The following is a 15,030-nucleotide window of genomic DNA, read 5'->3' as shown; positions in this document are numbered from 1 at the left end:
CACCTTAACCCTTGCACCACTGAGCCTGGTGGCAACTTGAACACCCCAAGAAAAAGTACCATCCTTGGGGTTTGAGAGGGCCAGCCACCATGGCAGTAGCCTGCCATTGTCAGACTTGCTCCTTGCACTCCAGTAAGTTAGCCATGTTCAGCATGCCCAGGGAGGAGGCTCTGACATCTCCAGAGCCTCTCACAGCCACCTTCTTTGCCAGTGCGGATGAAGGCAGGACCAAAGCGTCTCAGGCAATTTGGATAGGGTGCCTGCCGAGTATGCCTAGCCCCGGTGGGAGCCAGGAGCTCAGGTGGGTGCCGAGAGCTGACTCTGGCTTGTGAGCGGGTGTGATGGCTTCCCGCCAGCCTGGCTGGCTGGTTCTGCCAGCTGGAGAGGGTGTGGCAGTGGGATGACGGGGCAAGGACAGGCTGAGTGCTGGTGATCTCACTCCAGGAAGGGCCATGATTTGTCCTGATTTCTGATCCCTGAGAATCTGGGCAGATAATGGTGCTCTCTTGTCTGTGGACAACTAACACCTTCCTGTACTTTGTGCAGAATGGTGCTACCAGTCCTGCAGGGAGAGCCACCACTCTGTTGTCACTGCTGTTTAAAGTGCCTGCTGGATTGAGACCTTTGCTCAAATCTAGGTCTCCTAAGAGCTGCATCTCTGTAGCACCCTTGGAAGACCCCTGCATCCAGAGCGGGAGAGGGCCTGTCCCTACAGGTCACTTCCCAGGCCCCCAACTGCTGTTCAGGCTCTCCTAATACCATAGCAATCCCCCAATTTGAGCTCCACAGCCATTTATAGACAGGTGACCAGTGTCCTCAGGGTTACTTCCTCCGTGCTGCGAGGGAGACAGAAACACTGACCTCCATGGCCCCAGGCAGCAGACTGCCAGGCTGCTCCTCCTTTTCACTCTCTCCCTCTTCTTGATTTTCTCAGTTGTCTGACTCTCCCCATAAGAACTTTGGTCCATAAGAACCTTAGAAAATGTGGAAAGGAAGATTGGAGAATTCTTTACAAGGCAATATCTAGGGCAGAGGTCCCCAGTCTTTTTGGCACCAGGGATTGGTTTCGTGAAAGACAATTTTTCCACGGGACGGGGCAGGGGATGGTTTCAGGATGAAACTGTTCCACCTCAGAATCCACCTTCATCATCATCAGGCATTGGATTCTCATAAGGAGTGCACAGTCTAGATCTCTCACATGTGCAGTTCACAATACGGTTCGTGCTCTTATGAGAATCTGCTGATCTGACAGCAGGCGGAGCTAAGGCAGTAATGATCGCTAGCTTACCTCCTACTGTGCAGCCTGGTTCCCAGCAGGCCGGGACCCCCCTGATCTAGGGAGCTTGGCAATTGAGGGATATGGGGGCAAAGGCTGCCACAGCAAAGTATTATACCACACACTGGGGGGCTTAAACCACAGAAATTTATCATCTCCCACTTCTGGAGGCTAGAAGTGTGAGATCAAGGTGATGGCAAGATTGGTTCCTCTTGAGTCTCTCTCCTTGACTGGTAGACTCCGTCTTCTCCCTGGGTCCTTATGTGCTCATCCCTGTCTGTGTGTGCCTGCATCCTAATCACTTCTCGTTTTTTGAGACAGAGTCTCACTGTGTTGCCCAGTCTGGAGTGCAGTGGCACAGTCACCACTCACTGCAGCCTCGACCTCCCAGGCTCAAGAGATCCTACAGCCTTAGCCTCCTGAGTAGCTGGGACTATAGACACATGTCACCATACCCAGCTAGATTGTTTCTTTTAAATTTTTTTTATTTTTTGTAGAGACAGGGTTTCATCATGTTGCCCAGAGGGTCTGGAACTCTAGGACTCAAATGATCCTGTCTTGGCCTCCCAAAGTGCTGGGATTGCAGGCATGAGCCACCGCGCCCAGACTCTAATCACTTCTTATAAGGACATTGGTCCAATTGGATTAGGGCCCACCCACTTCTTTAAAGGCCCCGTCTCCAAATACAGTAACATTCTGAGGTCCTGGGGGTTAAGACCTCAACATAGGAATTTTGGGTGGCACAAGTCAGCCCATAACAGTATACAGTTCTCGTTTCTCCTTATTTCTCTGTTAAAGAAAGGCAATAAATGGATTCAGGTGCCTTTTTGTTTGTTCGTTTTGTTTGTTTTTGAGATGGAGTCTCGCTTTGTCGCCCAGGCTCAAGCACAGTGGCGTGATCTCTGCTCACTGCAACCTCCGCCTCCCGGGTTCAAGCGATTCTTCTGCCTCAGCCTCCTGAGTAGCTGGGACTACAGGTGTATGCCACCATGCCTGGCTAATTTTTGCATTTTTAGTAGAGATGGGGTTTCACCATATTGGCCAGGCTGGTCTCAAACTCCTGACCTCGTGATCTGCCCGCCTTGGCCTCCCGAAGTGCTGGGATTACAGGCATGAGCCACCACGCTCGGCCTCAGGTGCCTGTTAGAAGATAATATAGGAGGCTGGGCATGGTGGCTCATGCCTGTAATCCCAGCACTTTGGGAGGCCAAGGCAGGAGGATGGCTTGAAGCCAGGAGTTTGAGACCAGCCTAGGTAGCCTACCAAGACCCCATCTCTACCAAAAAAAAAAAAAAAAAAAATTAATTACAAATTAGTTGGGAGCATTGATGTGCACCTGTAGTCCCAGCTACTTGGGAGGCTGAGGTGGGAGGACTGCCTGAGCCCAGGAGTTTGAGGCTGCAATGAGCTGTGACTGCATCCTTACATTCTAGCCTGGGTGATAGAGCAAGACCCTGTCTGTAAAACAAGAAGAAAAAAAGAGAGATAATGGAGGAGAATTAGACTGTGCTGTATTATAGATTTAAGAGGCACTTTGACATTTATTCCAAAAAATTCCTTTGGATGTTTAATACCCATCATATGGTTGTCGTTGCAAGGTGGCTTTTTCAGTTTGCTCAGGCTGCCATAACAAATAAAGGCTAGAGATTCAGGGTCCGGGGCAAGCTCCCAACAGGAGGCTCAGCTTGATGCTTCTGATAGCTCTTTCCTCCAATTCTGGTCTCTCAATATTTGGAGCTCACCCAGGCAGCTTCCAGGAAAGCTGCTGGCTGATCCTGACCCTGGAGGGCCGTCTTCTCTGACCCTACCCCGTTAGGTGCTGCACTGGACCAGGCAACCACCATCAGTACTCCCAGGCCCAGCTCCTATCTGCCTGGTGTCTGAGAAGCCCAGCCCGTGAGGAGCAATGACTCAACCAAACTCAGGGTCCTGCAGCATCTCAGAAAAGGCTGGTTTGTGGCAGAGTGGAAGAGGAGAATGTCACAGCCTTGTCCCCAGGCACAGACCCAGCGAGGCTATCCTCTCCCCCACCCCCTGCCCTGCCCTGTCTCCCTTAACTACAGTGTAAAGGTCAGCTCCTCATAACTCTTGTCCCCCTTGCAACCTGCACCCAGTTTAGGGACCCTCTCTTGGAGCACCCCTTCTCGACACCCCCAGACCTGGCTGCTTTACCCGCAGCTCTGGTCAAGCTTGCCTCACCTGACCAGGGCAGGGCCTCCTGGGTCCTGGTCCTAGGCTCTGCCCAGCATGCTGCCTGGCAGAGCGTCTGGGGAGCAGGGAGTAGGAGCACAGCTTCTGGCACGGGACAAAACCCGGCTTTGCATCGAACTGACTGTGTGACCTTGAACAAGTCTTTTCATCTCTCCGTGCGTCAGTTTTCCCGTGGGTAAAATAGGGAGAGCAGTAATAGCTACTTCCCAAGGCTGTCTCAAATACTAAATGAGATAATGCACCTGAAGTACTTACCACAGTGCCTGGGTGCTGGTATCCTCTGGGGCTCCCAGTCATAGGCGTGCTGAGCTGCGGGACCCTTCTTCAAATACAGGAAGAGATCAATATCTCCACCTGCTGGCATTTGAGGGAAATGCGGCCAAAGGCAGTGAAAAAGTGGTATCCCTCCGCCCCACATCCCCCCCACGACTCACGAGGCGGGGATGTGGGGCGAAAAAAAAAAAAAAAAAAAAAAAAAAAAAAAAAAAAAAAAAAAAAAATGGGCCTCAGGCTTCAGCAGATGCCTGCCTCTCTTTCTTGAGTGCCTTCCAAGGGTGTGCAGCCTTCCAGCGTGGTCCTGGACTTCAGATTGGACTAGAGCTCTCTGTGGTTGGGAGTCTGGGGAGGTGGTGGGGTAGCGAGTTGCAGGGGAGGAGAGACCCCTGTATTAGTTTACTGGAGCTGCTGTAACAAGGTACCAGAAACCGAGTGGCTTAAAACCACAGGCATTTATCCTCTCACAATTCTGGAGGCTGGAAGTCAGATCAAGGTGTTGGAAAGGCCATGTTTCCTCCAAAGGCTCTGGGGGAAAATCTGTTCCATGCCTCTCTCTTACCTTTTGTTGCCCGCGATCCTTGGTGTTTCCTGGCTTGCGCCCACCTCACTCCCATCTCGGCCTCTGTCTTCGCACAGCCATCTTCCCTCTGTGTCTGTCCAAATTCCCCTAGTCTGACACCAGTCACTGGAGCAGCCTGGGGTGACACTTTGTTCCCATTTCCTCTCTGACAGAGCCGGAAACGCCAGTGAGAAAATATGTTGTGCTTACCTGTGACATCCCTGTTCCCTGGCACCACCTGCTTTAAATGAGGCAGCCAGGGGTTTTATACTGTCATCATCAATGACATCATCCTCAACAACGTCATCATCGTTATCACGAGACGAGATGGGGAGAAGTCAGAGCTGTCTGTGTGTGTAGGGCCCCTCCTGGCTTTCCTGATGGGAGAGGCCTTGTCCTTGGTAGCCTTTCCATTTCCCTCTGGTCACTTTGAGCGCTCCAGGCCCTGACCAGGGTGGAAGTGGAGGGACAGAGGTGAGCAGCCCGCTGACCCAGCCCTCCATGGCTCATTCCTCACTTTCACCTTGGCCACTCCAAACCCTACCCCTCCTGGGACCCCTGAGTGGCTTCTTTAAAGTTCCAGTCTGATCCTATAAACCCCCCACTCCACTTCAAGCCCATCCTGCATCTTCCCTTTGCCATACCAGATCTAGTCTGTACATTCAGGACCCCTGCCAGCCTCTACCTCCTCCTCCTTCCCTGATCTCCCTTCAGCGGGCCTGGGTCAGGCCATGCCTCCATAAAGCTTGTCCGCTGCTCCCATGGCTAAACCCGTTCTGGGCCCTGCAGCACAGCAAGGTCAGTTTCCATGCCTCTCTGCCCCCGTCTGACTTTGCTGGGCCCAGAGCTTCACCAGGGCAAGCCTGGGACTCAAGCTTGTCTGCACTTCCAGTGCCCAGGGACAGTCAAAGGCAGGAGTGACTGCAATGTGGTTTGGAATTAGGCTTTGCTCCATGGACCTGAGGAGGTCTAGTTTGGGGTGAAGGGTCCACCCCCACAAAGCCTGGGAGCTCTATATTCTCTCTGGCCCTGGCCACACCATGGCCAAACCTGCTGGGCGTCATGCCTTGCAGTACAGCCAGAGAATGCATCAGATTTGGAGGGATGTGTGTCTGGGGTGGCCTGTGGTCACCTGGGGGAGGGCTCTGAGCGTGGCTGGCAAGAGGAAAGCTCAAAGGGGCCCTTTGTCCTCACCCCTGAGTCTGCGACATCCCCTCCCACTGGTTTTCATTCCAAATTTGGTCTGTGGGTGTTCTCAGTCGCTCATACCCCTCAGTCCCTCCCAGCCCATGAATGCAGAATTACCCCTGGCCTCACAAACGGCCACTTTGGATGCCCTGGTGGGGCCACAGGCTGCGGTTGCCCCTGCAAATGGTTGGTAGAAACACAGGTTGGGAGGTTTCATTTCTACCCAGAAGGGCCCTTGCTGTGCCTGAGGGAGGGTTGGGCTTAGGTCAGGGGTGGGAGACTGGGGAAGTGGCCTACAGGTCAGGGGCCCGAGCTCAGCTGCAGCACCAACAAGGCTCAAGGCCAAGGAGGAGATGAGAGCAAAACAAAAGGGGGCAGTGGGTCTGGGCAGCTCACTGCACTCACCAGCCTGAGAAGGGGGAGACTTTTCTCACCTGCAACCCACTGGGTCTCTCCTTTGGCCCGCAGCTCAAGAGGTGAGGAAATGGTCCGCCTACAGATCCTGACACCCAGGGCAGGACTCCGCCTGGTGGCCCCAGACTTGGAAGGCATGAGGTATGGGGGTCCTGCTGCTGTCCTGGCTCCCTGCACATCATTCTAGAGATGGAGGCAGCCACCTCAGGATGCAAATGATGAGGCCTAGGGCTGGCTCTGCCACTGTAGGGCCAACAGGTTGATGGGAGGCATGGTCGACCCGGGTTCTCTGCCCCCTCTCATTCTTTCACTCAGAAAACCATTATGGAGCAAGCACTTGGTCTGTGTAAGGACACAGGCCCGACCCTGGGACACAGTAATGAACAGGACACCCTGGCTGGAATTGTCATCTGCCTGGTGGGGGAGGCAGATGCCGACATAAGCATGAACGAGGTCAGCCAGAGATGCTGTGTGCCAGGAGCCCCTGCGAAGTGACAGCTCAACCCTGCCAATCCCTGAAGATGGGACCAATCAGCCGTGCTGGGGATGTTGGTGGGGGTGGGAGGAGGATTGGGTCTAAGGAGCTCATAAAGGCCACTGAGGACATTGCCCTGCCTGTGTGAGAGGGCCACTGGGAATAGAGTGGGGTCCTTCTGTCCCCTCCCACTGGTTTTCATTCCAAATTTGGTCTGCAGGTTTTCTCAGTCTCTCATACCCCTCAGTCCCCACCAGCTCATGAACGCAGAATTACTCCTGGCCTCACAAATGGCCACTTTAGATGCCCTGGTGGGGCTACAGGCTGGGGTTGCCCCTGCATACGGTTGGTAGAAACACAGGTTGGGAGGTTTCATTTCTACCCAGAAGGGCCCTTGCTGTGGTCAGAGTCCACAGCTCTCCACGCCACTAGGCTCTGTGCTGGGGAGGGGTGGGTCAAGGAGGCCACAACCAGCAGGGAGCACGAAGGGCTCAGCCCCTGCCCTGGGGTGGAGGACAGCCAGCCAGGTGACATGCAGGCAGGATTCAGGGGCTGGGGTGGAGGCTAGGAGAGATCCAAGCAGGAAGACTGGGCCCCTTACCTTGTGAAGGCCAGAGACTGGGGAGAGAAGCGGAGTGTACACTGAAGTTCATCCCTTCCTCCCTGGGGTGGCAGGAACTTTGAGCAGAGGCCTCTCAACAGTGTGGTGGCTGGCAGTGCTTGAGGAGAGCTTCCTGGAGGAAGTGACATCCAAGATGAGTCCTGAGTGATCTCTAAGTCCCTTTACTCTCCTCCTTGGTTCCTCCCACTTTTAATTCTGTCCCCAAGGCACCAAGTCCTGTCCATTTTATTTTAGAGATGTTTCCATGCCTATTGCTCTGCCCCTGGCTCAGGCCTCCACTGCCACTCACCCAGTTGTCTGCAGCCTTTTCCTACTGTCCCATCCCTGGACTCCCTTCCACATGTACCTGGGTGATGTTTTCAAAGGGCAGAAGTAGTTATGCCAGCTCTCTGCACAAAGCCCTGCAAAGCCCCTCCCACTATGCTCTGCAGCCTGAACTCAGTACCTGGCCCCACCTGCAGGCTCCTCCCTCCCTGGGCCTTTCTCTGTGCAGGCTGGAGGCTCTGCCTGAGATGCCCTTTCCCCTCTTCATTTTTCTGTTCCACCTGAAATGTCCTCTCTTCTGGGTCACCTCCTTCTCCTGAGTTTCTTTTCCAGGCAGCATCTGAGGGGCTTGTTGATTCTGCATGGCAGCATCCATTCTGCATGGATGTAGATACAATCATTATGCTCATTCTACAGATTAAGAAACTGAGACCCTGAATGGTTAAGTAACTTGCTCAAGGTCACATGGTCCAGAGCACGCAGATCCGCCCAGCCTGCCCTACTCCCACCTTCCACCTTCTGCACCATAGCTCATTGTACTAGTCGGGGCAGGGAGCACGGGGATGGAGAGGGGTGATTGAAAGAGTTGGCATTTGCTGAGTGAACTCATTTGATGAGTATACTCGTAGGCATTGAAGTCAAAATTTCCAGGAGGGAGGTATTTGAAGGTTTGTGATTGAGGTTTGAGAGAGTGATCAGGGCTCAAGAGCTTTCCACATTATATGCAGACAGAATAGAGCTGAAATCATGAGCGTAAACTAGCTTCACATGGGGCTCATGGCGAGCCAGTGGAAGCTGGGCACTGACCTCAGTATGCAAGTGGCAGCCACCTGGCCAGCCCTCCTGGGGACAGCTGGGTGAGGGCAGTCACTTCTCACCATATTGAGAGTGAGCCTCCTGAGGGCCAGTTGGGAGGTAGTGGGTGTGCAGGCCAGTACAGAGGCGAGGCGGGAACAAGTGGAGATCACTGCTTCAAGGGTGGCAGTTGACGCCTTGGGAGGGGAGGAGACAGCCCAGCAGGTGGTGGAGCACGTGAAGGGGAGGAGAAAAAGGCAGAGACCAGGTGTGTGGCCAGGGAGGTACGCAGGTCGTGTTGACAGGGTCAAGGGAGGAGGGGTGGTGAGAAGGCTGGAGTGGCCCACTGGGTCAGCAGTGCTGAATGGTGGTTTGAAATAATGATGGGACTGTCTCTCCTGGAGTTGACAACATGGGGCTCCCTGATGACCTGAAGGAGAACAGAAGGGGGCTTAAATTAGGAGACTAGGATCAGTCTTACACCATAAAGGGATATAGTCCAGAACTCTGAAGTCAGACTGCCTGGATTCGAATCTCAGCTACTCCTCTTATTACCTGTGAAATTTGGGGCAAATCGCATGGGCTTTGTGTGCCTCTGTTTGCTCATCTGAAAGATGGGTATGGGTGATGGGTGATAACAGTGCCCATATCCTGGGGTTGATTTGCAGAGTTAATGCATATAAAGTCATGAGAACAGGCTCAGATGCTCAATCAACAGTAGCTATTGCCAGGCGCAGTGGCTCACGCCTGTAATCCCAGCACAGTAGCTATAAAACAACAATAACAATGACAACAACAACAACAAAAACAAAACCAAGAAACAGTAGCTATTACTAATGAAGTTTTGAGAATTGGCCAATCTGTCAATCAGCAGGGTTGGTTTGTTTGTGGTTTTGTTTTTTAACAAACGTTTCAGGTTCAACCTCCCAAGTAGCTGGGGCCACAGGCACACACCAGCACTCCTGATTAACTTTCAAAAATATTTTTGTGGAGATGGAATCTAGCTATGTTTCTCAGGCTGGTCTTGAACTCCTTGGCTCAAGTGATCCTCTTGCCTCGGCCTCTGAAAATGCCGGGTTATAGGTGTGAGCCATTGCACCCAGCCCAGTAGCAGGTTTTAAGCTCCGTGGAGACAGCTGGCATTTGAGGATGAGGTAACAGCCCACACCTGAGTGTGAATGGCTGCTGCATAGTTAACTTCCATTTATTTCCTCCATAGGTCTTCCCCAGGCCACAAAGACAAGGAGGCCCCCTGCTCCAGAGAGCTCCAGAGGGACTTGGCTGGCGAGGAGGCTTTCAGGGGCCCCAACACAGACGCTGCAAGGTAACTCAGTGCAGGAAGCAGACACTTCATTCCCAGAACATGGAGCCCACATACACCCAGCTGAAGGACTTCCATGGCCTCTGGTGCAATGTCAATGGATGCAGCTGGGGCCAGGATGGTCCTGTTCCCGCTGTTCCCCCGGTGCCTGGGGTAGTGCAGGTCTTTAATGAATATCTGTTGAAAGAAAGAATGAACAAATGAATGAGGCCTGGAGTGGGGTAGGCCCCTGCCATGATTCCTCAGAGAGCCAGTTGGAGAGCAGGACCAAACTCCAGGGCAGGCTATCCCCAGCTCCTGGCCTGTGCTGGGTTCCTTCCATTCCCCGGAAGATTCCACACTCACTATGCTTTTACTGCAGGACAAAGCAGCCCTGCCAATGGCCAGGGCAAAGCAAGGCCTCCAAGCTGGCAGTCTGGGAGAGTCAGTGACCAAAGTATGTGGGCCCCCATACGGCATGTAGCTGAGACTTTCAGGATGACCTGTGGACTAAGGGAGACATTATGGCAAGGGGTCAGGGGTCCAGGATGGGAAGTTGGAGCCATAGCGGTGGATGATGAGTCCAGATGGGATGATTGTCCCCGGTCGCTCTACAGCCAGCCCACCGACCTGTCTTCCAAGCCAGACCAGTGCCAAATGTGTCTGGTGAGCAGTGGCTGCAGGCTGGGCATTTCCTCAGTGGAAACCTGGTAGCCAGTTACAGCTAAGAACCCACACACCCATCTTCTCAGTGTGGATCCCTGGAGCCTCTAGCTGGGACCCTGAGCCCTGGGAATGAGGAAAGGAATCCCTCTATAGCTTATTACCAGCCCCACGTCTTGCCCCTTGCTCTGTTGGCAATCAGCCCCCACAATGAACTGACCTCCTCCTGACTCTCCACCTTGCTCCCAACCAACTCATCAGGTTTGGAAAAAATACAGAAATGCTTCCTGTTAGAGTTAACTTGGGCTTGGCTCAGCTCTGGTCAGAGCAGCACAGAGTAGCAGCTAAAGGCCTGTGCTTCTGGACTTGAGGCCCACTCTCATAGCATCTGGGTTAGATGAGCTCAAAACGCAACCAGAGTCAGCAAATCCTCACTTCTCATAACAGGTCAAGTGAACAGTTGAGTGATGGCAACGTGGGATCCGGAGCCACGGGCTCCTGGCCTGAAGGCTTGGCTGCAGTAGGCATCGGCTCTGAGAGAGGAAGGTAAGCTGCCCGGGGGAGGCAGGTTCTCTCATGACCCTGGTGACAGATCAGGGTCAAGCTGCCAGGCTGCTGGGACTGCTGGGGGTGGGGCACTGGTCACTTCCTATGACTCCTGTCTATTGCTTCTCCCACACGCCCACCTTCCACCACATCCTGTGTCCTTGGGCTTTCCACTTCTTGGAATCTTGTTCATTTTTTCTGACCCCTGCCACTGGCCCTCAGGCTCCTCCAGAGTAGGCACTAGGCCCACTCACAGCTGGAGGCCCAGCCCCCACGTGGTGCTGGTCCTGGGCTGGTCAAATGAACGTGTGGGGAATACATAGAGGGACGAACTAATGAGTGAATGACTGAATGATGGAAGAGTCGGCACCTTTTTACTTCTCGGTTAAGCTCTGAGGACCAGCTAGGAGGCCCTTTGCTCCTGCTTTCTCCCTTCTCTCCTTTTCCTGCCCCACCCCTACCCCGGCCAGCTCTGCTCTGAGGTTCAGGGAGAGGAAGAGCAGTAGCCCTGGAGAGACCAGTGTGTCCAGCTGGGCTCTGGCTTCTTGGACCTGGATCAAGTCAGGGGCCACTTTCTCAGGTGATTTGGGGAGTGGCAAGGTCCCACTTGTCCCTAAGTGGTTCCAAACCAAGCCTGGATCATCCTTGGGGCAAAGGCTAGGTATGCAGATGATGGCATAAATAGTTTAGCTCCAAATTATGCGAGAGCCCTTCTTCAGAGCAGATAGCTAGGGAAGAGTGGCAAAGCCAGTGTCTGCAAAGAGCTACAACCGCAAGGTATCATCTGCCTCCTGCATCCTCCTGCAGTCTGGCCAAGGAGGGGATCCTGCAGGGAAGGCCCTGCTGATGTTTTCCCACTTCCCTCAGCACACCCAGGGCCCCCTTCCCTCACTAACTTCAATAGTTTGCAATTCATGCCTGGAACCAGAGCCTGGCTTCTAAATCCAGGCCCACAAGTCAACACGGGAAGGGGACAGCAGGTCCTGGCCTCTGAAACCGCTGTCTCTGAGCAGGTCCAAGGAGAAGCCACCAGAGACTCTGTTCTTTGAGCTGCCACTAATGGAGAGGACTCTGCTAGAGCCCTGTCCATGCAGCCTGCATCTTTTTGCCATCTGCAGAGGTGTTGGAGGGATCTTTTTAAAAATAAGCTAGATCACATTTCTCCCCTGCTAAAACCTTCTAGTGGCTCTCCATTTTCCTTAGAATGAAGTCCCAACCCTTTCCCATGACCCACTGGGTCCTGCATGGCAGAACCTTTGGCCTTTTATCCAGTCGGGGCTCCCCATGGTGGTGCAGCTTGACCGGCTCTGCTGAAGGCTGTCGCAGGAGAGACTTCTGGTCTACTGTGATTGGGTGGCTCTTGTCTCCTCCCTGTCGCCCCGCCTGCTTATAGACCCTCATAACACAAAGGCTGTGCTGTCCTCTGTTTCCTTAAAGTGAAACCAGGCCTCAAAGTTACTTGTAAAGTCATCTGAAGAATCTTCTAGATTTTCACAAATTTTAACCCAGTCTTTTACAGTTGTCTTACCTATATAGTCGTCCCTAGGTATCTGTGGGGGATTGGTTCCAGAACCTTGCTCATATACCAAAATCCATGCATGTTCAAGTCCCTGATATAAAATGGTGTAGCATTTGCATGTAACCTATGCACATCCTCCTGTACCCTTTAAAGCATCTCTAGATTATTATAATACCTCATACAATGTAAGTGGTATATAAATCGTTGTTATACTATATTGTTTAGGGAATGATGACAGAAAAAGGCCTGCATATGGTCAGTATGGATGCAACCATCCTATTTTAATTATTTTTTCCAAGTCCCTCCCCTCCCCTCCCCCCCCCCCCCCCCTCCTCTCCTGTCTTCCTTTTTTAGACAGGGCCTTGCTCTGTCACCCAGGCTGGAGTGCAGTGGTGTGATCACAGCTCACAGCAGCCTCAACCTCTGGGGCTCAAGGGATCCTCTCACATCAGCCTTCCGGGTAGCTGGGACTACAGGCGTGTACCACTGCACCTGGCTAATTTTTGTATTTTTGGTAGATATAAGGTTTTACCATGTTGCCCAGGCTGGTCTGGAACTCCTGGGCTCAAGCAGTCCACCCACCTCAGCCCCACAAAGTGCTGGGATTACAGGCATGAGACACTGTACCTGGTCCCAAATATTTTCAATCTGAACTTGGTTGAATCCACAGATGTGGAACCCACAACATAGAGGGCTGACCACACACTTAGTTTGACCATGATTTTCAACAAACTCCTTTATTGTTTTTCCAAAGGAAAGGTTGTTTCTCATGGAAACAACCACTCTCCTTTTCCATTCATTTTCATGGATTTACTTAATCATTGAACTTAGTGATTCTTCCCCATTAGAGGCAGCTCAAATAACTAAGTTACTGCCCCAGGGGCCTTTCCTTGGACCTGCTCAGAGACACTGGTTTCAGAGGCCAGGACCTGCTGTCCCCTTCTTGTGCAAATACAACTGGCATAAAGAGGTTTGGGACCAAACAAGAGCGCCTCTTAGTGAGTGCTGCTTAGTGGAGGGCACAGACTTGTATAGGCAGTGATTGTTCAGCATGCCGTGAGCATCAGTCTGCCTGGCTTACAGAGACACAGAGAATGTGACTCAACCCTGTGAAGGTTGGGTAAGACATTCGCCACGAAATCCATATTGAGTGGGTGAATACAGGTGGACTGGGAAGGAGCACTGCTACTACAAACAGCCACAGGGCCCAGTAGTAACAGGGACACATTAGCACATATTATGGCCCAGGTATTATTCAAAGTACTTGGCATCTATGAACTCATTTACTTTTCTCAGAATACTTACGAGACAGACATGATTAGCATCCCTATTTCATTGATGGTAAAATTGAGGCCCAGAGAGAAAGGTCAGGTAACATGCCCAATGTCACACAGCTGGGTGACAGCAAAGCCATGATTTGCAATGCCAGGGAGCAATCCACCAGTGGGCATGGTCACTTTGCTGTGGGTGTGAGGAGCATCTGGCAAGTGCTAGTAAGGAACAATCTTTCTTGACTCCCACAAACCCTAAGGAGGTGTAGGTCAGGTAAGGATACGTCATGCTCAGGGTCAGGTTCCAGCCGCAGCTCAGGGCTGAGGGGAATGGTTGGACATGGGGCAGGGAGCTAGAAGAACACTTGAGAGATAGCAGGTAAATGAGACATGGCTTTACTCAGCAGCAGCTCTCTTACATAGCTTTCTCAAACTAGCTTTCAAATCATTAGCAGCTTACTCTCACACTGTCTGCCCTGTCTTGGCTGCTTAGTCCGATGGCCCGCACGCACAGCTGCGCGGCCAGCTCTCCCTTGCCTTCAGGGTCAGCCGCTTAATTCTTAATTCTTTCTCTCCCTGGGCATGGGCAAACCAAGCTGTGTCCTGGCTCCCCTCTGTCCATCTACAAAGACAGACAGCTCTTGCGCTGTCTCTTTCTCTGGGTTCCCACGCACCCGCCATGTCAAGCCATGATGAGCTGAGCCAAGCCCCAAGAGACGTGTTCCCTGTACACAGCGTCAACAGGGCAGTTATACCTTTTACAGACAATAGTGGTTTAGAGCCAAGTATGAACTTACACAAACAGGTTATATAAGAAGTGGAGGTGTGCACTTGTGCACCAGACTCACTTGAGTCATGCAGGCCTGGATATCCCCCTCTGCCTGTTCCTTGACCAAAGCACATCCATGTACCTTACAGGATACTAGAACCCAAAACCAGGAGGCGACTTCCCCAGGGAACCCAAATTGGTCAGGGGCAGTGCTTGCTCTTGAACTCAGGTGCTAAGGCCATGTCCAAAGCTGACATGAGGTTGTCACACACAGTGGCATCAGTGCCACACTAATGCCAAGACTGAGACACCAGCCTTTACTGGAAGACACAGTTTCCCCCTTTCTGGTGAGAAGGCAGCCTGGAGGGGGAAGACCTGGGACCCAGGCTTCTTTGGCCTGAGATCTCAGTAGGCCTGTGTTTCCTTCCTCAGCTCCAGTGCCACTTCAGTCTCTGATGTCCCTGCTGATAGGAAGAGCGACAGCACAGCAGCCCGGGAGGATGCAAAGGCAGACCCAAAGAGGTAAGGCATGAGGAGACAGTGCTGAACGAGAGACGCAGCTTGGGCTGTGTGTCCATTGGCCTTTGGTTGGGAAGGTAAGGCCAGCAAGGTTGGTGAGCTGGCCTGAGGCACATAGCAAGGGCAGAAGCCCCAATGGGAACCCTCTGGCTTCTGGGGCCAGGGAGCTTTCTACTAAACTCTGTTGCCTTGGCCAGGAAGTACACCATACTCAGAAAGGGTCTTTCAGTCAGCAACCACTCTGACAGCACCTGCCTTTTGCTGGAGGCTGGAGCACACAGACAAATCAGAAACACCGCTGCCTTCCAGGAGCTCCCAGGTGGGGGGTGGGCAAAGGCTGGTTCAGATTAGAGCAATACATCA

The 15,030-nt window shown here is 52.7% G+C and overlaps 1 protein-coding gene across 1 annotated transcript in view; it reads left to right on the top strand.

Annotated features, from left to right (window-relative positions):
• The first annotated feature begins 214 nt into the window (after positions 1-214).
• The window catches only part of ZNF185 (zinc finger protein 185 with LIM domain), a 50,055-nt gene continuing 35,239 nt past the window's right edge, over positions 215-15,030 (top strand). The window contains exons 1-5 of the mRNA XM_023202095.3: positions 215-301; positions 5,979-6,065; positions 9,300-9,404; positions 10,491-10,589; positions 14,581-14,670. Of these exons, the coding sequence (XP_023057863.3) occupies positions 270-301; positions 5,979-6,065; positions 9,300-9,404; positions 10,491-10,589; positions 14,581-14,670 (413 nt within the window). The 5' untranslated portion in view covers positions 215-269. The remainder of the gene's footprint in view (positions 302-5,978; positions 6,066-9,299; positions 9,405-10,490; positions 10,590-14,580; positions 14,671-15,030) is intronic.

This window comes from Piliocolobus tephrosceles, chromosome 12 (assembly GCF_002776525.5).
Source record: "Piliocolobus tephrosceles isolate RC106 chromosome 12, ASM277652v3, whole genome shotgun sequence".
Classification (NCBI taxonomy): Eukaryota; Metazoa; Chordata; class Mammalia; order Primates; family Cercopithecidae; genus Piliocolobus; species Piliocolobus tephrosceles.
The sequence above is the reverse complement of the archived record's forward strand: the minus strand, read 5'-3'. Positions and strand labels throughout refer to the sequence as shown.